Source organism: Rhineura floridana, chromosome 5 (assembly GCF_030035675.1).
Source record: "Rhineura floridana isolate rRhiFlo1 chromosome 5, rRhiFlo1.hap2, whole genome shotgun sequence".
Lineage (NCBI taxonomy): Eukaryota > Metazoa > Chordata > Lepidosauria > Squamata > Rhineuridae > Rhineura > Rhineura floridana.
In genome coordinates this window covers 61380808-61407523 of record NC_084484.1, presented here as the reverse complement: position 1 = coordinate 61407523, position 26716 = coordinate 61380808, and the positions used below count along the sequence as shown (strand labels likewise).

Genomic DNA, 26716 nt, shown 5'->3' with positions numbered 1-26716 from the left:
AATACTACATATAAAATACAACATAAGTCATAAACCTCAGACTATAATGAATTGAGGTTGAAAAAGATGAGGACTGTAAAGTAATTTCCACCGCAGAAGTCCTACAGATAAGCTTTCCTGTGCAGGAATGTTTTATTGCTGGATAGCAAGATGTAAGTGCTTTCCAGATAAATAAGTAATAATGTAATAGTTGTCTTAGAATTAAAGTTCAGTATGTAAAATGTATAGTTGGCTTAAGGATTTATTACATCTGCCCTGTGATCCTGTCTTTAAAAGTTTTTCTAGTTTATTTGACTTGGAATATTATTATCATCTTTCAAATATTCCCTTTGTGGCAATGTACTCTCACAAACAGAGTTTACTTCTGTATCTTCTGACCTAGCAAGCAATTAACATAGGAACATGTTGCTTCATTTACTAAGAGCTTTTCATTAATTCTGCTGCCTTCCCTTCGTATAGATTATTTGACCCTTGGCGGTCAATTCTTTCCCCACAGTGACATATACCTTCAATGTCTTAACCTTTTCAATGTCTTAACCTTTTGTACTATTTGGGGGCACTTCCCTGAAAGGAGAAGAACAACAGAATATCCAGAGATAAATGTGTAAAGAACCTTAAAGAAAAAAAGCAGAAAAGAATGAAAAGTTTCTGAGACAAAATGAGCTACATAAAGAGATGTCAGTCAAACCAACTAATGCACTTTAGGGAAACTTTGGATTCTTACCATGATGCACCAGAATATAATAAAACTGGGTTTTTTGTTCCCCTGTGTATGTGCATGAATCCATACATGCTTTAAGGGGGGGGGAAGAATTATTATCCCACCCATTTTAAGAAGTGAGGAGACCATAGGACAGAACAAAATGAAAATTTAGGGCACAATCCAGGCACCCATCTCATTCTCTTCACTCCCTCTTTTGTGTGATGCTGATTTTCATGTAGGAGTTTCCTGCCGCTGACTCACTGAACATGCTCAGTTGGAAGGTCTCCTGTGAGTGAAGAGCTATGCTAAGGATGAGAGGGCTGAGAGCATCTGATGGCACATGTAAGAGACCCAGAGCCAGCATCAGCATCTAGTATCCTTGGGAAATTGCCTAGGACCCAGTTGATGCCTGCCCCTGGGCCCCCTTAGCAGTTTTTTATTTTCTGGCCCAGCACTCCATCCAGCCATGTGGTTCTAGCCACTCTCTTAATTTCTCACAATGCCCTTGGTCTAGTGCAGCTCTGCCACGCTGTGGGTAATTAAAAGGGTGCCTAGATTCAGTGCTGCTTGAAGTGCTCCCACTGCCGCCAAGTAAGCCCACTGGGATCCACTGGCAAAAGAGAGCCCCACAGGAGGATATTTTGCCCAGGACCCTCTCAAACCAGGAGCCAATTGACTAGCTCAGCCCCTTAATTGTTTTTTTAAAACGATAAAGTACACCAATAATAATTTTGCCTCCTTTCTTTGGATAAGCCAAAATAAGTGTTTTGCATTGTTAGTGCATTGTTGCTTTTTGTGAAGGAAAAGTACCCTTTCCTCGCTTCCTCCTGCTTCGTGAAAGGCTTTCACAGTTGCTGGAGATGACTGTGAAACTCCCTCCGAAATATCTGAAAGACTGTCTCCTCCCTTACAGACTATATCAGGTGTTAAGATAGGCAGAGAGGGTCTTCCAGATAGTTCTGCCACCCTTGGAGGTTTGGGGGGAGGGTGGCACTCCAGGACAATTACATATATAAGAACAATTAGGCAGCCCCTAAGGTATGGAATCCCTCCCCACAGATATGCGTCTGGCACCTTCAATGTATGGCTTTCGTCATATGCTGAAGATGCGCCTCTTTACTCTGGCCTTTGACACCTGAGAGAGACATTTTTAGGACCTACTCTATTATTCTGCTTGTAAATTATTTAATTGATCTTACTATTGTATTTTTACATTGTTGTAATGTGCCCTAGGACCTTATGGTGAAGGGCAGGTAAGAAATAACAACAACAACAACAACAACAATAACAATAAAAAAGAGGAAGGCCAAGCAAGAGATGGATTGACTCCATAAAGGAAGCCACAGACCTGAACTTACAAGATCTGAACAGGATGGTTCATGACAGATGCTCTTGGAGGTCACTGATTCATAGGGTTGCCATAAGTCATAATCGACTTGAAGGCACATAACAACAACGATAATAATAATAATAAACAGCGATGATGATGATGATGATGATGATGTAGGCTAGATTGGCCTCCTCATTAGTGGTTTGGAGATGGGTGGTTAAGATGCATCTGTTCTTCTTTGACTTATTTTAATTGTTTGCTTTTCAGTTGGTTTTATTGGTTTGTTTTAAGGTTTTGTTGTACATAGTCCTATACCTCTTGGAGCCAGGATACCTAAAAGATTGTCTTATCCCTTGAATAGGTATACCCAATCAATCATTGATACCATCTTATCAGTGGGTCCATTTCATACATCATAAGAACCAGGCCTTTAGTATGGTGGCACCTTACCCAATTCCCTCCCATTAAATATTTTGCCATCTTTACTGTTTTTTTAGCGTCTACTGAAGGCCTCTCTCTTTCAGCTTGCTTTTAAAGCAGAGATCTTTATCCCAGTCTGCATCTGTATTGGAATTGTTTTTAGTTGTTCTTATGTATGTAATTGTGTTTAATTATTTTTATTGTTGATTGATTTTAGACGTTTTTAGATTTTTATTGTATTGTTTTATCAGAGATGTGTTGCCATCCTGGCCTCCTTTGGGTGGGATATAGATTTAATAAATAATCATAATTATAATAATAATGCTCTCTGTATTTTATAGTTTGCTGTATTTATTTGGATTGTCTGTATTAATGTTGTAAACCACCTTGGGAGCCTTCCAAAGGGCCAAAATATATACAGTGGTATTGAAAACCCTTCAAGAAGAATTATGGCAAAAATCAGTTAAAAAGCAGTAACTTCTCCGCATACAAAAGGTTTACCACCAGTTTTTAGAAACTACTACATTTTTCTGAACTTCAGATTTCACTGAAAGGAAAAAAAATTTCCATGTTAAAGTTTTTTGAAATGCTATTGAAGCATTGTCTGTCTTCCAGCAGCTCAGACAGAGCGAGGATTTTATGCTAGCTCAGTTGGATAAGTGACCCGTTTTTTTTTTATACGGATTAACAGGCAAACATCCTCCTGTCTACATTCATCATTTTCTTATCTATACAGCTAAAGAGATTTGTCAAAGTAACAGCAATTGAGATAACCTAGGTGAGGTAAGACTTTCCTTTTTTTATTCACGGAACTAAGGGGGAAGAAAATATAAATAGCTTATCTTTTTTTTTATTGCAAAAAGCTGACATGGAAAATAGCATTTTAAAGATTACAACGGACGAGAGATTTCTGATTGGAAGACATAAGAAATCTTTTTGATTTATGGCTGGGACTATTTTTCCTGATCTACTTTTTTTTTGACGAATCTGCTCATTCTCTCTGCTACTAGCTATTTCGACGCTGTGAACTAAAGCCGTTCTTACACTTCCGGGCAGATAAGAGATAAGGGTTGTCTAGCGTGTGACGTTAGTTTGTTGGAAAGATTAACTCCTTTGTAACTGGTTAAAGAAATAAGCTGCTCTTTGTTTGGGACATTGAAAATTGAAGGAGTTTTGTTCCTTTGGCTTTAAGAATGACAATTAAGAAGATCATGGATGTACAAGAAGGGACTTTATCTCTAGACATGTTTCAGAAAATAATGAATGGGATTAACTCAATAAAACAAGAACTGAGAAATAATAGACAAGCGTGGAGAATTGAATTTCACGAAATGAGACAGGAGCTGAAAGAAACTCAGGATTCTGTGAGAAAGGAGAATAAAGATAGATCTGGAAAACAAAAAAAGGATGGAAGAGAAATTAAAGGCAAGGTTCAAACTATGGAGATTGGCTTAATTAGGGACATGAAAAAAGATTTGGATTTCCTGGCTGTGATGGATCCTGGAGACAAATATTACAGTTTGGAATTCAGCGCTGTCCCTGAAGGAATTGAAGAGATTGGAGATAAAGATATTATCGGTTCAAAAAAATTCTTGGACTGGAAGGATTTGATGGAACTTGAAATGGAGAAAGTTAACAGAATTAATCCCTGTTTTGTGTCAATGGAAAAACCTTCAAGAGATGTACTAGTGTATCATGTGGAAAAGAGGAACAGAGATGCGGCTTTGCAACAATACTTCAGTGATACGTTTGGATTTGATGGCAAGAAAATATCTGTGATGGAGGAAATTCCTATCAGACTTATTATATGACTATGACAGCAAGATTTTCGGGTGCGTAAAGATGGAAGATGGAAGATGGACCCAATATGGATAATGACAGAAGAGCGATTTAAAATCACTGGACTTAGTAGATTTGATGAGCTGGATTAATTGGCATGTTTATTTAGAAAAAAAAATTGATTGACATATATCTCAAGGATTGGAAACTTCTCTTTGACTTTTTGTGGAAGATTAAAATGATATGATGTTAATGAGATTTGAAACCAACTAAGATAACCGTTGGAGGAAGGTGATTTTATAATCTATTAAGAGATAGGTTTGTTATATATTATAGATTTATAGCTGAACTATGACAAATCGGAAGTCAATATTCTTTCTTTTATATATATATATATATATTTCTTTTTGTATTGTACTAGTTATTGATTTGTGTTGTTTTCTTTTTGTATTGTTTTGGTTTTGAAAATTGGAATAAAAATTAATTGAAAAAAAAGAAAGAAATGCTATTGAAGGATAACAATATTAAGAAATGGGGTTGGGGTGGGGGGGATTCCCCATTATTGTTTGCAAATCAATTATAAAGATGCCAAATTTAGTTTTTCTAGCTTGTGTAGAACTTGGTTAGAAATGAAATATGTCCTCCTTAATTGCAGTTAATAAATAGCTATTTATAAATAAGTTGTTGTATCTTGTGCTTTTTTCAGTGTGCATAACAGTGGGAACAAGGTTGCATTGTATAAAGAGAATCTCTTGTTGCGAGGATGTACGATTAGAAATACAGAAGAAGTCTCAGGAATAGTCATCTATGCAGGTAAGAGGTGGTTGCCATACTTTACTGTGTGCTTTTACACTGCGTTTCTTTAGATCGCTATCCATATTCCTGTGTGTATTATCATATAGTGCAATTCCTTTGGCAGGGCATGAGACGAAAGCCTTGTTAAATAACAGCGGGCCACGTTACAAGCGCAGTAAGCTTGAAAGGCAAATGAATGTCGATGTCCTTTGGTGCGTCCTCATACTTATTGTGATGTGTTTGTTTTCAGCTGTTGGTAAGTTCCCCTAATTTTTAGTTATGAAGCATAAAAAATTGAAGTCAGAAAATTAAATTACAAAAAATGCTGTTGGAATTTACGGGAACAAACACAGTTGGCATAATTAACTTAGTGTTTGACACCTAGCTCTCCTCAACTAAATTAGAAGTTTTGGGAGTAGGGATTTCTTTCTTTAATTTAAGATGTATATACCTGTTTTGTTTGATTTCCAGCAAACAAGATGGTAACTGAAACAGTGTACAGGATAAAAAGGGATACAATAATGTCACAGCATTGAAACATTTTAAAATCAAACCGTAGATTAAAACCCATTATATAAAGCACAGATGGGGAACCTGTGACCTTCCAAAAGTTTTTGGGCTCCAACTCTCATCAGCCCCAACCATTGTTGCCAATGGTCAGGACACTGATATTGGGAGGGCCATCTTGAGAGCCACAAGCTCACCATCCGTGCTATAAAGCCTAATTAAAAAAAACAAAAAGCACGCACACACTCACACCAATAACAGAATTGCAGCAGAAAGAAGAAAAGTATTCTTCAGCCTATAATAAATACTTCCTAAAAATATAAGGATGCTAGCCAGGTTCTTCTGAGACCTGAAGCAGAAACAAAGTTTGGGAACTCTTAAAGGTCCTCATCAAATGAGAAGTGACCTTTTAAATCTCCCAATTTTTTCTGTGGCTCATATTGAAACCCAAGCCAGAGAAGAACTCCTAGCTCTTATGTCCTCCACCAAACCCTGCCAGTGTGTACAGTCCTTCAAAGGGCCTCCTAGCCAATACCCCATCCCCCCATTCCCTTTCAAGTTGCAAGGGTTGCAGGAACAATAGCAGGCTGACAGAGGGTTAGGTCTCACAGCCTGGGAAATCATGGGAGAGCTTTTTCTCCAAAGGGCTGCTCTGCTGTGATCCACTAAGCTTTACATCATGGCACTCTGTTACCCAGAATGTCAGGGGAACAGAGAAAGAGCATGGGGATGGAGGGGGAAAGCTCCCTTTGATCTCTCCTCCTGTACAGCCTGACACCCCTCCTGCATGAAAGGGAAGGGGAAAACATGTCCAGGGGGATGAGGGACTGGCCAAGAGGGTATTAAGGGGAGTGTGAGGGCTAGCAGGGATATGGGGGCTTCCCCCCACCAAATACCTCAGATTAGGTTGGAGAAATAATCCAAACAAACAAATGTTTGTTTGTTTGTTTGAAATATCATTTCCAAGTTAATCCAAATTTAGCTTGGGAGGGCTCACCCATGTCTATAAAAGGTTTTGCCTAACTCCCCAAAAGATAAGGCTCAGTGCCCTTATATAGGCCTCACTTCTGTAAGAAACAAGCACAGAGTAACATCTTTGCTGCCTTATCCCCCCTTTACACAAAGAGTCATGGGAGAGCCACTGCTTCTTTCCTGTGGCTGCATCCCATGGGGCTCCAATATGTGAGTTGCTAAAGTGCTTGCCAAAGCAACCACTTTGGCAAGAGGAAAGGATACAAGTCAGGTCAGAAAGACCAATGTGATCATTCACGCCCATTTGGTTGAAATATTCATGGGAATATCGTTAGCTGCCTAATTCCAAGCCAGACCTTTGGTCCTTCTAGCTCAGTATTGTCCAGGATTTCAGAATGCTGGTGGTGGGTATCTCTCCCAGCCCTACCTGGAGATGCCAGGGATTGAACCTGGGATCTTCTACATGCAAAGTAAATGCTCTGCCTTTGAGCTATGTCCCCCCCCCTGTTGTGTGTGTGTGTGTGTGTGTGTGAGAGAGAGAGAGAGAGAGAGAGAGAGAGAGAGAGAGAGAGAGAGAGACTTTGTTGTAAATAATGTCCTCCACTCTGAGCATCTAAAAAATCAGAGGTTTTTATTGGTTGAATGGACTCACAGTCAGAACAACAGGCTTTTTTTAGAGAGAGAGAAATGCTTCCCCGTGTAGCAGAAAATGTGAGAAAGTGCACAATGCTATTACCTGCGGGGGAGGGGGGAACATATGTCAAATATGTTGACTTTTCCTCTTGATGCTTAATTTGTATTTCCATGTCTCTTCCTCCTGTCCCACAGGTCATGGAATCTGGGTCTGGCAATATGGTGACAAAAAGAAGCCTGTCTTTGAAGTCCCAGGCCCCAGTGGGAACTATTGGTCTCCTAGTCAAGCTGCATTTTATTTATTTTTGACAATGATTATAGTTTTTCAGGTAACCGTGCACATATTGTTGAGACACCTTTTTAGTTGTTTCCGCCAGTGCATTTATGAAATGTATTTTTTTCCTCCCAAGTACAGACAGTAACAATTACGTTATTAACAGTGACCACTCAAAAAGCAGTGTTGGCGATAACACAAACATCTTGGCATTGGTAAGCCAATTAGCACATGTAGTGTGATAAAAAGAAAACTCATTAAGACATCATCAATCTAAGGGAAGAAAAAATTTATTAGGAGCATAGGAAGCTGCCTTATACAGAGTCAGCCTATTAGTCCAGTTAGCTAAGTATTATCTACACTGACTGGTAGCGGCTCTCCAGGGTTTCAGACAGGGGACTTTCCCAGTCCTATGTGGAAATGCCGGAGATTGAACCTGCAACCTTCTGCAAGAAAGCAGATGCTCTACCACTGAGCTATGGCACTTGCCCTAGGATCTAACACTATTAATCACATACAGCACCATGACGAGCAAGACCTCTGATGAATTGCTGGAAATCGCAGGCAATAAATCTAATTGAGAAGTAGCATCGTAACTGCTAGTCTTTTATATATTGAGAACATTTTCAACTTGCCTCTGCAAGTCGCAAGGAAGCTTCTAACAAATAATAAAACACAATTTCAAATGACGAGTCCCATACAAGCAGTATAAATAACGCCTTCAGCAAGAGTAACACAGGCTGCAATCCCCACTGATCTACTTAGCAGCAGCAGAGAACATAGTGGGGCTGCACTGCCCATCTGACCCCTGGCCAGTTGAGTAGCTGCAGCATACTGGGATGGAAGCCGTGGTGGCAAGGTGGCCTGGTGTAACCACGCTGGTGCAACCAACCTGGCATTGCTGCCAGTGTGCTTCCACCACATCACCATCACTATGCCCATCACCCTCTCTGTCCTGGTATGATGTAGTGACTCAGGTGAGGTCATGTGAGCGGAGTGGCCCCTCCACACCTCCCACTGCTGATATTTAGGATCAGTTGGGGTGGTGATATACAATGAACTGCAAGAATACATTAGATGCTTTGGGGACCAGCATTTTAAAACATCTTTGAGTATATTTGGGCCGTGTGCTCTTGAAGTCATGAGATATGTTGCTGAAGGAAAAAGGGGTTAGAGAGTCAGCTGATATCGCACAATGGCTATAAAAGCAGAATTTTTTTAAAAAAATACAATTCAGATACATCTTCCTTAATAATGTACTGAAATCTGCTGTTGAGATATGATTTCCATTTTAAAGGCAGCATTATAAGTCAGGGATCCTTGCAGCTGGGAGTCTGTGACCATCTCCAGTGGATTTCCCATTACCATGAGAGAATAAAGTCTCCGTTTGCCTTGGGAGGCAGGAACCTAGGAAGCTGCCTTATCTTGAGTTAGACCATTTGTCCATCTAGCACAGTATTGTCTACACTGACTGGCAGTAGCTATCCAGGTATTCAAACAGGGAACATTCCCAGCCCTACATGGAGTTGCCAGGGTTTGAACCACGGAGCTTCTGTATGCAAAGCAGCTGTTCTACCACTGAGCTATAGCTGTTCCCAATTCTACCTTTTGAGGCTTCAGTGTAGAACAGCAGGTTGCAGGCTGATTGGGCCTGTCATGGGGTCCTTATTTGGCCGGCAAGGCCATTTTCCTCAAACCACACATGCATGATGCCATATGTCACAGCAGGGGAAGACACGACTGCAAAGGAACAATTGGCAGCCTTTATATGTGCTCCTGATTGTTCCTTGGCAAACAAAGCTGGGATCAGGAGCTCTGATTGGGAACTCCATAGTGTAGCCGATGGCTGCCCAAAGCAGGGCTTGCTGTAGATCTAGTTCTCCATCCCTGATGGGAAGGGAGGCAGAGCCAATGGACTTCAAGATAAACTGGTTGAATCCTTGTGTTGTCCCTCCTCCTAGAGAACATGTACATACCCTTGGCTCTCACTTGTACTCTTTTATCTGCAGCTGAGGAGGTGGTAGCACTGGGGGGAAGCTTCATTACTTTGGCAGCAGTAACAATCCAGAAACTGAGAGGCTCCAGAGATCCCTGAACTTTGATAGCACTATTTTGACCACATAATATTTAGGAGACAAAGCCATTTCTCAGGATGCAAGTTTTGTTTTAATGAACTATTAGGCAAATAGGATTCTGTAGTGATAGGGACAGCATTTTTCCCCCAGGAGCCATGTGCCTCTTTCTCATGCTGCTTATGGCTAGAAGGAGCATCAGTTGCAACTTCACCCATTTCTGAATTCTTGACCAGTTTCTCTTTATTCTTGCCTTGAGGAGGAGAAGCTCACACCAGGGAAAGGACTAAGGTGCACATCTGACAGATTTAGCCACAACGTGTTTCTAAGCCTCACTTCATCTACGCCAGGGATGAGGAACCTGTTGCTGTCCAGATGTTGTTGGACTACAGCTCCCATCATCCCTGACCATTGGGCCATGCTGGCTTGAGCTAATGGGAGGTAGAGTCCTATAACATCTGGAGAGATACAAGTTCCCCATCACTGGTATAAGCTGAATGTGCTCTGTACCTTGTCTGCAGGACTGGTCCCCTGCACAGTAAATATAATAATAATAATAATATTTTATTTATTGGTCACCTATCTGTCCAGGTTAGTGGACACTCTAGGCGACTTACAATAACAAAAAGCTATACATAATATACATATACAAAAACAAACCACAGTCCTAAACAATTTAAAACCAATTTCCAATTAAATCATAAAAAAAGCAGCACACAAAAAACAAACAAACACCCAGGCCACCCCAGCCAGCCGGCTTATGTTTCCCTCCAAAGAGGGACAGGTGGTAGCAATCAGTCCCAGCTGGCTGGGTACCTGGGGCCTGGTCCTGCAGGATGCAGGTCTGCCAGGCAGAAGTCCCACAGGGAAGGGTGGTGGAGGTGGTGATCCCGCAGCAGCAGCAGCAGCAGCAGCAGCAGCAGACTCTCCTTCCCTGGGCGGCGATGTTCTCTTCCTGCAGGCCCTGGGTAAATATGTTACCAAGAGTTCTCTACACTGGAGAGAGGGAGAGAGAGAGTGGGGGAAAATACTACTATGAACAAAGTTTTTTGTGTAGTTTTAGAAAATCCTTGGAAAACTGATTTAAAAAGAGTCTTCCCATAATACTTTTCTGAGCAATAAAAAAGAGGTACATTTGCACAAAAATCTACTGCTGAAAAGGCTGCTTTCTGCACAGGTCCAGACTAAGTTCCCTTGCTTCAGCTCTTGCTAGAGAGACAATTTAAAAGCCTATTGTTTGTGTGTTATATAAACTTGAGGTGTCTTGATTCAGGTTTTTTTTTTCTTTTGCAAAATCTTTTATGCTGGCACAATTCTGACTTCACTCTCTCTTTTCCTCCCCTCCCTCCATCCTTTTTCCTTCTTTTCCTAGCTTCTTTCAAGCTCATTATCCTGAAAACATTTGCTTCTCTCCAAGCTTTGGTAATAACACCACCACACCTAATTATGGATGTCAAGTCTACAACTGCTCCATAGGCTTTCCTAATCTATCACAATAAACCTTTGCAGATATTCTAATAACTTTACAATGTTGGCTTTAAGTCAGAGTATATAAATTCTTTAAAAGGTACAGTACAGTGCTGCAAGTTTCATCACAAGTTGATTCAATTACACATCTTTTCTGCAACCTTCGGTATTTTTTTCTCTTAATGACTCTAGATTTTTATACATTCCAGGTTCTCATTCCCATTTCTTTGTATGTCTCCATTGAAATTGTTAAAATATGCCAAGTATTTTTTATTCATCAAGACAAGGATTTATTTGATGAAGAAACAGAAGTTCAACTACAGTGTCGTGCTCTGAACATCACTGAAGATTTAGGGCAGATTCAGTATATACTTTCAGACAAGACTGGGACTCTTACTGAGAATAAAATGGTTTTCCGAAGATGCACTGTTTCTGGCATAGAATACTCCCATGATGCCAATGGCAAGTATAGTATTTTTTCATGTCATTTAATATAATGCACATAAAATTGGCTCTCATTTTAAAAGTAGGGGTGGGGGAGAAATTCAATACAGTTTGCATTTAAAGGTGTCCCTACATAATTTGCACTTTCTGAAACAATATGCAAGCCAAAACACAGCCTCCTTCAAAATGTGCACTTCTCTGAATTTTGCAGTGCAGTTTTCCATTCAAGTAGCATGTATAAAAATGCATATAGTGGGGCAAAGCGTGCATTAAAATGCATACATTTGAATAAATAACATACAAAAATGCTTTATATGGGGGGAAATTGCTTTTCAGAAATGTGAATATTAAAATTGTATACATGCATGTGTTTATCAGGTGAAACGCATACTTAAATTCTGATCATGGAATAGTAGAGGTGGAAGGGGCCTATGAGGCCATTGAGTCCAACCCCTGCTTAGTGCAGGAATCCAACTGAAAGCGTAGCCAACAGGTGGCTGTTCAGCTGCCTCTTGAGTGCCTCCAGTGTTAAAGAGCCCACCACCGCCCTAGGTAATTGGTTCCATTGCCATAGCATTCTAGCAGTCACAATGACTTTTTAAAAAAAAAAATTGTAAAATGATGTGGAAATGTGGTGAACTGAAGATTAGAAAAATGAAAAATTGAGACAAACCAAAATGAATGGATTCATTCATCCAGTGGGATCCATCCATCCCACCAGCCAAATGCATGATTTTAGATATGCAAACCAAAGCTGAACCAAAATTTGTTTCAGAATTTTTTCTTCTGAGAAAGTTTTTGTGATTTTTTTCATGCACACACACAAACCCCTTAGAAAAAGAAGCAAGAAGGAAATGAGGCCAAAATGCCAATACATGCCCTCAGCTGTTCTGACTTGTTTTTTTAAACTGCCTCTACTGACTGTAGTACCGGCACCATGAGTTGTATCCAGTTGTATCCCTTTGCATGATGTAACTTTCTTCTCTCCCTGTTGCTCCCCCCCAACAAAATCTGTTTCAATGACACCCCCCCAACCCTCTGGAGCAGACTTTGAGGGTATGTGGGGCTGCCTGGGAGAGGAGAGGAGAGGAGGGGGAAGTTCTGTTGCACAAGCAGCATTGCATACAATCACATTTTTAACACCATAGAGTATGCATAGTTCAAAACAAAATGGCCACAGTTGAAAACAAAACAGTGATTCCTTGGAGAATGCCAAGTTACGGGTGATATTTATTTATAACCTGCTTACACAGGCTCTGTGGTGTTGAAACAGCAGCTGGCATTAAAGTGCTGGCTAAGAAGCTTAGCAGCAGAATGTGTGGGTTCAGAGCTTTTGAGAATGTCAAGACTGAGTTATATGTTTCAACATGTTGGCAAAGATGCTGCCAAATTATAAATGAAGCAAAATGGTAAAATAATTGAAATTCACATGAGCTGTCTTGAAGCCCTGCTTAAAACCATCTTGGTACAGGTGACCCCATTTGTCTCATACTTAATTGCATGCTAATCAGGCAGACAGAAGTGAGATTCTTGGTTCACGGGACACACATTAGATTGGATCCTAAAATAAGTTAACTTAAGGAAGCTTATGGAAGGAAAGTTTTTCCACCGCAGCCACCAGCAACCCCTGCAAAGCCTCTCTGGAGGGTTGGAGGCCCTCCCAAACAATGAGGGATGGGGCATGGAGGGCTGCAGGGAAAATTTCCCTTCCATGAATGTCCTTAAATTACCTTAGGATCTCAGCCTGCTTTGGGTCAGTTCCCACCTACCCCAGCAGCCTCTGTACCACATCCCACATTGTTCAGGAGGGTCCCCCCATTTTCCAGGGAGACTTTTTGAGGGGATGTGCAAGTGGCTGCAGGGGGAGATGAGGAATTTCCTTCAGTTAACTTACCTTAGAATTCAAGCTGTTGAATTTATCCACCCCACCCCACCTCGACACAGATACAAAGATCTACATAGGTCGCCATAAGTCGTAATCAACTTGAAGGCACATAATAACAAACAACATACAAATGTTGTATAATAGTCATCTGTGGAAATTAATTTTATTCACTAGTTACTTTTTGTGGTTCTGGAAGGCACATACCTTTTTGCTCTTAATAAAGAGCCTTCTGTTTGGGGCTAATCCAAGAACATCAGAAGTTAAGGAATAGAACTGTTGACATTGGCGATTGTCCCACCATAGCATCTTGTGGACTACAAGATTCATAGAAAATAAATTTCTTGAGTTGGGATGGGAGGATAAGTGGAGAGAACAGAATGTTCCAAGTGGTGTTGGTGAATACGTGAAGTCATCATGCAGATTGAATGACCTTTTATTATATCTAAGAGCTTTTGTATCTTAAAACAGCATATTTTGCATCTACAAGTGAGAAAAGGTACTGAAAGACCTAGCTCTTTTCATTCTTCGCATGAAAAATCAGCATCAGTTTCTGTCATCTAAGCACATCAGTGACCAGCCACAAAGTATTACATGTAGCATACTTCACAGGTTTTTGCAGAATGTCTAAACTGAACAGGGCCTAGCTATGAAATAGTCATCTCCTATGTTTCTTCCTATCTCCGCAGTGATCATTAGCTCAGATGTTCACAGGCAGAACTACACCAAAGAATAGAGCACCATTGCCAAAAAAATTACTGACACAGAAAAGCCATGATTAGATTTTTCCAACATTTTATTTATTATTATTTATTTATTAAATTTATATCTCACCCTTCCTCCTAGAAGGAGCCCAGGGTGGCAAACAAAAACTAAAAGCACTCTAAAACATCTTAAAATAAAAGACTTTAAAACATACTAAAACAAAACATTTTAAAAACATATTAAAACAGCATCTTTTAAAACATATTAAAACAAAGCATCTTTAAAAACATATTTTTTTTTTAAAAAAAGCTTAAAACATTTTAAAAAGTAGTTCCAACACAGACACAGACTGGGAGAAGGTCTCTACTTAAAAGGCTTGTTGAAAGAGGAAGGTCTTCAATAGGCACTGAAAAGGTAACAGAGATGGTGCCTGTCTAATATTTAAGGGGAGGGAATTCCAAGGGGTAGGTGCAACAACACTAAAGGTCCGTTTATTATGTTGTGCGGAACGGGCCTTCTGATAAGATGGTATCTGCAGGAGGCCCTCACCTGTAGGGCACAGTGGTCAACTGGATATATAAGGGTAAGACCATCTTTCAGGTATCCTGACCCCAAGCTGTATAGGGCTTGTACACCAAAACCAGAACCTTGAACTTGACCAAACAGTTGTGCTGGGGGGGGGGTAGATTGACTTTGGGCAATGACAAGGAGGGATGTTTAAACCTCCACATTTCCCCAACAGAATTCTTCACAGAGACACACAAGTGGTGGTGGTGGGAGGTTACTATATTATGCCTATCCTTTGTTCTCAGCAGGACTAATAGCAGGTCGGTGGGATGTGTGATTTTGACTGGGAAAATGACAAGGGAAGAAGCATTAAATACTAGGGCTTTGTATCCGGTCTGGACAAATCTCTGAGCCTGAACCGAATCAGACCGATCTGGGATTTGTCCAGACCAGGTCAAGACAGCCCCAGACCAGGTCCACCTGGAGTGATCTGAGGCTGCCAAAAGAAGTTATGTTCAGGTGACAAGGAGAGGAGGGAGGGAGAAGAAGACAATTCAGGTGAGAGTCTACCTGCACGTCTCCTCCTCACATGGTTAAGTAGGATTTAAATCCCTAATTAAATATTAAGACCGTGCAAGGCCCATATTTCTGTTCAGGGCCAGGGTTGGTATGGGTTGGATCTGGGCCCAACCAGGATTCCCAGATTGGGCTCCAAACTGAATCAGGGGTGCCTTGCACAGCCCTGTTAAATGCTTCCTGTCCTCAAACTAAGCCTAGACAATCACCACATGATTGCCTTTATGTTTTTAAAAAGACAGGAGATGCAATTATTTAGTTTGGCCGTTAGTAGAATTACATGTCAACATATGAGCTACTATATGTGATACATGCTACCTGCAAAAAGACAGAATGGATTTCTGGTAAAATTATGGTTAATCTGCATCAATCCAGTGATGTGTGTTTTCTTGAAAATTTTGAATTGGAATTAGTTTAATTTGTATCAGCAAATTTTCAGTTTATGTCAGAAAATTTTCTGAAGCTCTAGAGAGTGATCCAATGTAGCATCTTTACTTTTCTATATACTTTGAAGCTGTCAAGCTTCTCTAATATTTGTTTGCAGTTGGCATCCATTCCTTGCTCCTAACAAACTTATGAAATGGGGGGATGGGGATCCATGAAAAAATAAAGCACTGGAAAAATTTCCACCTAACATCACTGAACACATCTTGTACTGTTGCTATTTGTTCTCCATTTGGTTTTCCAGTATAAAATGAGGTGCGCCTGGCGCCAACACTGTTATCTTTTTGGCACCAGGTCAAGACTTTCCTCTTCTCCCAGGCATTTTAGCATGTGTTTTTAAATTGTTTTAAATTTTTAAATTGTGTTTTAAATTGTTTTTTAAAAATGTGTTTTAAATTTGTATATTTGTTTGTAATGTTTTTAGTTACTGTAAACCGCCCAGAGAGCTTCGGCTATGGGGCAGTATATAAATACAATAAATAAATAAATTGTGCAACACATTAAAGTATTGAGGGCATTTGGCACAATTTGTGTAGACAGGATCTCACCTTGTTCTTTCTGAATTTGCATCCTTGCATTTAAAGTTTACACATTGTGAATTTTGGTAGCAAAAGAAACCCAAGACCTGGTAACTCCTGCATGTCAGTTAAATATCAGTCCCTTTGCATTCCCTCGGTCCCTTCTTTCTTTCTTTCTTTCTTTCTTTCTTTCTTTCTTTCTTTCTTTCTTTCTTTCTTTCTTTCTTTCTTTCTTTCTTTCTTTCTTTCGCACAAAATCTGTTGTGTCATTTATAGGTGCATAAGTAGAATTGTGTAAATTCAACATTGATTAGTTAAAAGCAAACATGCCATTCCAGGAGAGGAAAGCAGAAAAGTGAAATGATACTCAGATGTGGACACAGCCTCAGAAACCAGAAGGCAGCAAAGCTGCTCATAGTATAAAACAGGAGCATACATGTGAAGGATATAAAATAGGCACTCTTCAGCCCAGAGTACCTAGACTGGCATACCTGACACTATTGTGGTTACTCCCATGCTGCTCTTGGTAACATCTGTACCTTCCTGTGGTGACGTACCACCATGCTGGTGAAGACACAGTTCATGATAGGATGGATGTCATCAGCCCAGTATGTAACCACACAATCCACACTAATGGTTGTGGATGGAAGCTGTAATGAGTAGTGAGCGAGGAGGAGGCAACCATGCTTCAGTAAACATAAAAATAGAGTCATGATCAGGTAAAAAGATGAATTGACAAAGCCAGACCAGAACTCAAAATTGGGAAAGGACAGAATACCTGTTACAACGCATTTCACTTCCCAGTTCAGATCTTTCTGATTCTTCTTAAGTGACCTACAGCCAATTCTAGAAAATTGGTGTTCTTTTAAGAAAATCCTGGGGAAAGGCCATCTTGGCTTATGGGTAGCCTCCTTCCCCAATATAAAATAGTCACAAACCAAAGAACCTGAATCTGTAACAAATCATACTCTAGCGCCATTCCTCTAGCATCTACCCTGGAAACACCATTAATGCCCTTAATGGAAGTCCCAGGCTATGGTTTGAAGGCACATGAGGCCTCTGCCTTGCTGAAGTTAAGTAGGTCTGGATCTAGTCAGTGCTTGGATGGGAACCAAATGTATGCCACCTTGGGTTCTATGATGAAAGAAAGGTGGGGTATAAATGTAATAAATAAATAAAATGGCTGTCCTGTTGAGAACTTATTCATCTGCAGCACAATATGTCCACCAATTGGGGCTTGGCATCCATCTTGTTTCTGAAAATAATATGTCATTATTGCTACATGCAATACACACAATACAAATGAGCTGCCATCATTTACCCAGTATTAGATTTCATATACAAAGCCTTTGGTGCAGATCCAGATTAAGCTAGCAGGTATGTTATCCAGAATGCTTTGCAGATACAGAGTTGCCTGTAAAGAAATAACATTTCAAATGTCTTGCTAGGAAAATTCTTGTAATCCTCTTGACCACTTGGCCATGGCAGTCCATAAATAGATAACTATCAAGCTTAACCTATTTTTGTCCCTTATGAGCTTTTCTAAGAGCCTTTGTGGAGTGAGGTTTTTGAACATCATTATTCATTGCTATTTGCAGTGTAATATTTATTGTACTCTGACCTACCATTTCCTTTCGCTACTAATTTTAATTTAATGCCCTGTGAACAAAATTCTTGGCAAAGTTTCCAACCTTCCCTTATGAGTTGTCTTTGTTTGCTTGCTTGCTTTTAATCATCTTTGCAGCCTCTTTCCTTTTCTTTTTGTCTTTTGCAGACAGAGCTGCAGATAATGTAGCTAGCTTTAGGGAGAGATGTACTGCAAAGGGAGTTTTCTATTGGGCTCCAGTGGATTTTATGAGCTATTTCAGAATGTAATAGCCTTGTCACATTGAGCCAGAAAATGAGGGAAGCCATGTACTGCATTAAATAACTAATTATTTTGTCTATATTAGTCATTAAAAGTTGATGTTCAATTAAGACTCATATGTGTTATCTTGTAATACTCAAATTGTTCATTCTACATCAAGTGCAATGTAATAAGAAATGTGGATGTCAGAGAATGCATTTGGGTGCATTTGTATGGGGCTTTTGAGAGACCTGGTTCCTTCCTGTGCATTTGAGAATGGGATGAAGGCAAGGATGGTTAGTCTCTTTGTTCCTCAGACCAGCAAGGAAGCCTGATTTGGAAACCTCTATAGGAGTCAAGGATGTTCATCTGAACTTGTATGGGAGGGATGAAGTACCTGTGGTGCCCCAGATGTTTCTCATCATCCCTGACTATTGGCCATGCTGGCTGTGCCTGATGGGAAATGGAGTCCAGCAACATCCAAAGGGCCACAGGTTCCCCATCCCTGCGTTATAGCATATTGGTGTGAGCAACCTTCCTTGGCTGATGTGGATGGCCTTCCTTGCAGTTCCCTCCTTTGGCCAGAGCTAGTTATGGTGGTCCACAAGCGGAAGCCTGAAATCCATCAGGCCATCAGTTATCAGCTGTGAGGTAGGGACTGAGAGGGGCTTATTTTTCTTCAAGCCAAATATATCCTGAGCTAAGGCTGTCATGGTCTCTTATGTACTTTCATGGGGGCTAGTAACAGCATTCAGACTGGCATAGGAAGGACTGTGTGGAAGTACAACATTGGTGTAGAGTTCATCTGCACCATATACAAGAAGCTGCTTTACCGAGGATTTTATTGATTCAGCACAAGGCCATTGGTCCATGGAGCCCAACATGCTGACTGGCAGCAGTCTTCTAGGCTGGAACACAGGAAGCTGCCTTATACCAAGTCAGACCATTTGTCCATCTAGCTTAGTATGGTCTACACTGCCTGGCAGCAACTCTCCGGGGTGCCAGGCAGGAATCTCTCCTAGCCCCAAATGGAGATATCAGGGACTGAACCAGGGACCTTCTGCATGCAAAGCAGATGTGCTATCCCTGAGCTACAGCCCTTCCCTAGAGGAGCTGAAGATAAAACCAATGGCTCTATACATGTAAAGCCTATGCTCTGCAACCAAACAATATACCTTTATCCCCATTTGGGTGGGGGGTATCTTTTTGTGGCGTGGCTAATCCAGTGCCAGTGCTTTTGCCCCAGCAGATTAGAGGGGGGGTTGCCTAACTCCCCGTTTCCCAAAAGAGTTAACAACTGAATGTCGCATGCTCAGCTCCTCAGGACCCAAGGCATTTCAACAATAGGGCTTCAAGGCTCCCGCGTCTACATTCTCCAAATGGCATACTCTGAAGTGCATCAAGAAGCAGGCTATGCATTACTTTTCCCAGCTGCCGCTTAGTCATTGTTGTGTCGGCAGTGCTACCCAGTGCATTTTTATCTTTTCTATACTCCTTCAGTCAGTTTCATATATGCATTTGCATTTCTTCCACACCTTTTTTGTTACATTTTTATTTTTTGTCAATAGCGAAACGTATAGCCATGTACCAGGAAGCCGATTCTGAAGATGATGAAACTGCAGCTAAAGCAGGGACGTTGACCCAGCGGGACAGTATTAGCAGTCATCAGAGCGTTAAAGTTGTCCACAGGAACCAGAGCACAAAATCACATAGGCGTACAGGGAGCAGAGTGGAAGCCAAAAGAGCAAGCATTCTCTCAAAGCACACGGCTTTCAGTAGCCCAATGGTAAGTGACCAAACTACTGCCTTATGTACCCTGGGACCTTCCCATGGAGCCATTGGTTAAATCTACCCATATCTGGGTCACAAGCTGTGCAGGCCTGTGCCCATAACGGCCCCTTTCTATTAGAATCTCTCATGTTTTGTTTTCTAATGCATTGTTTCCTGTTCACAATGTGCCATGCTATGCTCACTGCAGGCTTTATGCACATTATATACACACTCATCCAACAATTACTGGTCATCGGATTTTATGGACAGTCATTTTTAGAATCAAAGAGTCTTGGGGCACCTTAAAGACTAACAAATGTATTATGGCATGAGCTTTTGTGGACTCAGACCCTTGTAATCAGACGCATGAATTCACAAAAGTTTATGCTATTGTTCTTGCTTCAAGAGACTTAACATGGCACCTTAATTTTTTATAAGGAAGTCACACACAATCTGTGCACAGCCACCTACGCACCCTTCTTGAATGCTTAATTCTGCTGGGGGTATGCAATTAAAATGAGAGGGTACCTTGAAATCCCTGTGAAGATTTCTAAATAGACATGGGAAGAAAGGAAAAAAGTTGAACCAATGTGTTAATTGGTGAAGATTGTTGTACTAGTAGGGATGTGCAAAGTCATTTTAGGTGTGTACTTTGCACAATGTGCAAAATAAGGCACAAAGTACAATTCTTTAATAAAGGTGGCTGAATAGGGTAAGTGGGGGGGCCTGTTTAGAGCATCTAATGCAGGATTTAAAAAGAAAATGCTAGCAATAGTGGATATGGTCAGTGGTGAATGGCATGGAGAGGGATCCCTGACTATACTCATAGTAACAGTGATTTGACACAGAGCCAGACATCTCGTGATTTTATGATAGTTACTGTCTCTAATTTCCCTGCTTGAATGACATGCATCTTCCAGACAAATCAGTTTCAACTCCAACCATCTTTCAGATTGTCACAAGGGAACAGACTAGGAGAGAGAGAGAGAGAGAGAGAGAGAGAGAGAGAGAGAGAGGATGAAAATAACAGGAAAAAACCCAGAAAAAGATGACAATAAGTGGGTAAAAACACAATGGGGAGCTTGTTATACTGTTGGATTTTTCAGCTCCCTTCCCCAAGATAGATTTGTTCCAAGGACCACCATTTGTCCTTGTTGCATCAGTGATATGCCCTCAATGCTCTCCTTTTGAAATTACTGAGATTTCAAAGGGCATAACTTTGGCAGGATTTTATTCAAGATTTCACATTGTAAGACTGTCCCAGTAGTTGCCCAGAATTGTAATGTGGCAAACGATTTGTACATCCAAGATGCTCCTGGATTCTCAGCATACACATATCTTTCTTAACAACATACAGGTGTATATACTGTTCCCACTATACATTTTAAAATATAGCAGTGACTGGCAAGAGCCCTTTGATAATGCTAGTCACATCTTAGCTGCTTTAATGGATAATGCAAGAGCACTGTTCTTGCTAGATGCAAGGGAGTGAGGGGAAGGGGGGGGGTCAAAATTCCACCAGCTTTTTTATTGGTGCTAGAGCCAAAGGAGACCTGATCCCTGGACTTGTTTATCTTCCTCAGGGGAAGATATAGGTAAGCATACCAGTTGTCAAATGTCAAATTCCTCACTTGATGCAGGAGTTGGACAGCTTCTGATTCAAACAAACATCTAAGCCTCTCTCACTCTTAAACTATCGTAGTGCCTTAATGTTTCTATTCACCCTGAAAAGATGACCCTTTCAGTCTCTGTTCAGCAAGGAACAAAAAAAGAAACCCTGCCCTGCCTGATTTCAGAACCTTAAAGCAGAGTTTCAAGTATTTAAAATATTGTGGTTAAGAGATTCTCCAGCAAACATTTGCTTATGGAGGATTGCATGAGCACCAGTGCAGTGCAGTGGTTAAAGTGTTGGACTAGGACTTGGGAGACCAGGGTTCAAATCCCCATAAAGCTCACTGGATGACCTTAGGCCAGTCACCAACTCTCTACCTAACCCACTGTTCTTCAACCTTGGATCCCCAGATGTTGTTAGACTCCCATTAACTCCCATTAATCCCAGCTAGCTTAGCCAATGACCAAGACTGATTGTAGTTTTAGTCCAACAATATATGGGGACCCAAGGCTGAAGATCTCTGGCCTAACCTACTTCACAGGGTAATAGTATGTAGAGGGTAAGAACCACCTTGAACTCCTTAGAGGAAAGGTGGGATATGATTGCAATGATACATAAAAAATAAAAAGGGCCAAATGATGCTACACGTGCATATACAGAAAGAGACACACATACACCAGTGATAGAAAACTGGATGTCAAAATAGAAAACAAGATGCAAATGTAAAACTAAATGTCAGGGAGAAGGATTCTAGAATTGTTTTCAAGGCATTTTTGTTTAACAATACAAATTGCAAAAAAAAAAATCCACCTGTCTTAACACTCTACTTGCTACTCACCACCACCTTACTCCACTGCACTCTCCAAATCTACCACTGTCAGACAACACATCTGCTTTTTTAAAACTGAAAGGAAAGAGGGTGTGGTACAGAAGGCTCAGGAAATGTTTCTTTTTAACTTTGCACCTGGCCCACCTCCCCCCACCTCCAACCTGATATGATACAGTACAATGCAGGAACTCCTTTGTTTTGTGGCAAGCTGCTTCTCTAGAGAGCCTCTAATACAGGACCAGACTGGGGGGGGTGAGGGGATGTGTTTTATTTTTTACTAAAACCCCAAGATCCACCATGTGGAGCAAGGTGCAAAATAGTGCCTGGGGCAGTATGCTGGAGCCAGATTCAAAAAGGTGGCTCAGGGGAAGGACCTAATGACTTGTACACCATGAATGGTACAGTGGAATGGCCTTTACATACACGTGTACAAGTCTATATCTGAGTTACTGCAGATCAGGAATTCTAGCACAATACTTAAAACTGGCCAGCTGAACGGCACAAAGACCTGGTTGAAGCCAGCTGATCAATCTCCTGTTTTAAAGGTGGGGGATACTGAGGCTGATAAGCCATTAGCACAAACTAGCCTTGGCAATTTTTTTCTTGCAGCTTTACTTACTGTAGTTAAACTATTGGGAGTCAGAAACAGTTGCTGATCTACTGCAGCTCACCCAAAAATCTACCAGTAGATCCCAGTCTACCTTCTGCCCACCCCTGCTCTAATACAACTGCATTAATGCAAGCTTCAGAATAAATAAACGTTACAGTTTGTTTTAGAGAAGTGAAAACTTGTTTTAATCGATATGCATAATGCCAGTGGTCATAGCTGAATACTTAAGATGACAGGCAGACACATGGTCAATCATTGTTCTTAGGCTTCAGCATTAACCATCTCAAGATATGTGGGAATGGCCATTACCTTGCTTTGAAAAGTTTGCAAGTCTGGGGAAGATAATCTCACTCTCCTTGCATGCTAGAGAATGTTATTTGTCAGCACCAGACTTGAATCATGATGTTCTTTGGGGCAAGAGAAAGTAGGTTGGATCAAAAGACACAGATGGGATTATCAAAGATATGCTTGATAGAGCACATCTGCAGAACAAACTCAGCCTGGAGACTTGGAAAGGTACTGTTGAAAATGCACCGACCTGCAAATGATTCACTTTACTGATCTTTCAATTCTAGGAGAAAGATATCACGCCAGATCCTAATTTGCTACAAAAAGTAAATGAATGTGCAAGCTACCTGGAGATCACAAGGAGCCATGACCGACCATTATCCCAGCTGTCCCCTGAACTCTCAGACATCTTTGATTTTTTCATAGCGTTGACGATTTGCAATACAGTGGTAGTTACATCTCCAAACCAGCCGCGACAGAAGGTAGGTTAGGGCAGAGACCGTACGAAGAAACTTAAACCGCCTTTACAAGTGATTATTAAAATAAGTTACTTTTGTATCTGCAGCCTGATCCCATGCTTGTTTCTCAGAAATAAGCCTCACTGAATTTAATGTTTCTTACTCTCAGTAAAATGTACAGTCTGATCCTGACCTCCAAGTGTATTTACTATTATTTCCGTGGAGTTAGTAAAGTATGCATAGGATTGCAGTGTTGATCTCATTAAATTTAATTACAAAGAAGCTTATGCTGGAGCTATTTGGTGGGCATATTTCATAATTCCACTTTTCAGGCAGCATAAAAATGATTTTGCATTGAAAGAAAGGGGATATATTTATTTAAATCTGTAGCCCACCTTATTTAATGGATTCATGTGGGTGAGAACAATTATCAATACCAAAACCTGTTGCCTGTTCCTGGAGGGTTTGCAATCTGAGTCAGACAGGGCAGGGATGGATGAATAGGGACAGATCCCTGGAAAATTATATTCCCTGGTATTTATCTATCCCAAATACAAGCAAACATCCCGATAACAGCTCTGTCTCACTGTTCCTCTTCTTTGGCTAAAGGCCAGTCCAAACTTTCACCGGCTAAAGTGACACAGATAATGGCCACCCCCATGGTTATTCCATGTGTATGTTTGTGTGTGTGTGTGTGTGCGCATTTTGTTTTCATAATTGTGATCTGCCTTTTTTTAAGAAAGGTGCAAAAAACCCCAATAATTCCTAACCACGTCTCATGTAACATATAGGAAAACATAACAAATGGGAAAGGGCCATAGCTCAGTGGCAGAACATCTGTTTTGCATGCAGAAGGATCCAGGTTCAAATCCAGGTATGGCTGGGAACATACGCTGTCTGAAAACCTGGACAGCCACTGCCAGTCAGAGTAGACCAAGGGTTTCCCAACTGTGATCCACAGACCACCTGTGGTTCACAAGCTTCATTCAGGTGGCTTGTGGCATATCTGTGAAGATCACTTACAATTTGAATTCTATGAAATTCAAATTGTAATACAGTAAATATAAGAAATAAAAGAAGCAATAAAGATACAATTAAAAATCATACCACATCTAGCACCGGCGCCTTGCAATTACTACAACAGGCAGAAAAACCATTCAGGGGTCCACCAAGACTCAGCAATTTTCAAGTGGTCCATGGAGAAAAAAGTTTGGGAACTGCTAGTGTAGACAATACTGAATGAGATGGACTCAGTATAAGGCAGGTCCCTGTGTTTCTTCCTATACTGGCTTGGATCCAAAGAAGTGCGAGAGGAATAAGAAAATGTATTGTGCTCTTCCCTGAATTCTTGTGCAACTGCTAGCAGAAGACAGTGCCACAATGTGCAATGCCACAACGAATCCACGGTTATGATACAGGATGGGAAACATGATGAATAAGAAAGATACAGGCTGCATCATGTAAACCTGGGGTGGGCAGACTTCAGACTTGTCAGCGCTACTTTGCTTTTCCCAAGTGGAAAAAAAGCAAATAGAATCAAATAACAGGGTGTTACATTTCTTTCACACAACCCTGGTTAGCTTTCTTCATTTCGACAGACTAATTTAGGAGGGAAAAGTCATTTTGTGGTTGCTATTGCTAAATAATGTGGAATCAGAAATCCTTGCCAGTCTACTGCAAATCCGATCTACTGCCAGTGGAAGGATAGCAAGGAAGGAGCCAGTCTAACTTCCCTACGAAGGGACTTCCACTAAGAAGGCCCTCTCCTGTGTTCCACTAAATGTGCCTGTGAAGATGGTGGGACTGAGAAAAGAGCCTTCCCTGAAGATCTTAGAGTTCAGAAAGGCTCATATGAAAGAGACGGTTCTTCAGATAGCCTGGACCCCAGTCAGATTGCCATAGGGATATTCCCCAACCCTTTTCCCATTAGCGTGTCATTTATGAAAGTATTGATTATTACCATATTAGTGTGCAGGTGTATCAAGTTCTGCAAGTCCAGATGCTGGTGGTTTTATTCCCTAGAACAGAGATTGGGAGCCTGTGGCCCTGCAGCTCCCCTCAGCCCCAGCTAACATGGCCGATGGTCGAGGTTTATGGGAGTTGAGGTCTAGCAACCTCCAGAGGGCCACATGTTCCCCACACCTGCCCTAGAATAACCTTTTGCACGGATTTCTATTTTCAGAAACCTTTTATTAGCTTCCCTGAGTTAATGCAAAATGTGTGCAAAGCATTCACTGCACTTTGTTTCTCTTCATTTGTACTGTCAGATTGTACATGTGCCAGATTTCTCATCCATCTCTCTTTTTTTGGTTGTTGGTCTTCATTTCTCAAGGTTAGACTCAGATTTGAGCTGAAGTCTCCTGTAAAGACCATTGAGGACTTCATTCGGAGACTCACCCCCAGCCGCCTGACCTCTGGCTCTAACAGCAGCAGCTCATCAAGCCTGGCTGCCAGCAAATCAACACAGAGAGCTGGTTCCAGTATGATTTTGTCAGCGTCCACAGAAAGCACTTTACTAAAACTAGAAGAAACACTAACTAACTCTTCCCAGGTGAATAACAACGGCTATAGTTCCCAGCAGCCCAAGACATCAGGGAATGGGCCAGGAGAAGGAGAATTGCGCTATGAGGCTGAGAGCCCAGATGAAGCTGCCCTTGTCTATGCAGCGAGAGCGTATGACTGTGCTTTGGTTGGTAGGCTGCCTGACCAGGTATCAATAGAGCTACCTCACTTGGGGAGATTAACCTTTGAACTCTTACACATCCTGGGCTTTGACTCCATCCGGAAACGGATGTCTGTGGTGGTCAGGCATCCTCTTACTGACGAAATAAATGTTTACACTAAAGGAGCAGATTCGGTTATCATGGATCTTCTTCTGCCCTGTTCATCAGGTACGACTGTCTTGTGCAATTTGTTTCCCATATTAAACCTATAGCATCTTACGGTTGACTTTTTCCAACACAACTCAGATAGATTTGTACTCTGTTGTAAATTTTTAAGAAACATATTTATAGCACCTTCTGTCTTTATGATCTCCTCAGAAGCAGCATCCTAACAAGGAGTCATTGGCCCTTTGCCTGAACAAATCTAAACAAAATGGACCATTTCTGTGAGCTTTCTCTTTGCCCTCAAGATACTGGGTATATTTTTCAGGCTTTCCATAGCAGTTAATATTCCTTGTAGTACTGGGAACACTGCAGCTCCCCTATCTTGCACACCCTCATTTAGCTTCATTTTATGGCCATTTGCTTGATCTTAAGAGCAAGTTCAGACAA

The 26716-nt window shown here is 41.0% G+C and overlaps 1 protein-coding gene across 5 annotated transcripts in view; it reads left to right on the top strand.

The window, feature by feature from the left end:
- ATP10A (ATPase phospholipid transporting 10A (putative)) overlaps positions 1-26716 on the top strand; it is a 179237-nt gene that overhangs the window by 109954 nt on the left and 42567 nt on the right. For all 5 annotated transcript variants that reach the window (XM_061626943.1, XM_061626940.1, XM_061626941.1 and 2 more), the window contains 7 exons: positions 4939-5045; positions 5152-5283; positions 7335-7468; positions 11162-11414; positions 19443-19660; positions 23271-23465; positions 25774-26332. In XM_061626943.1, the coding sequence (XP_061482927.1) occupies positions 4939-5045; positions 5152-5283; positions 7335-7468; positions 11162-11414; positions 19443-19660; positions 23271-23465; positions 25774-26332 (1598 nt within the window). The remainder of the gene's footprint in view (positions 1-4938; positions 5046-5151; positions 5284-7334; positions 7469-11161; positions 11415-19442; positions 19661-23270; positions 23466-25773; positions 26333-26716) is intronic.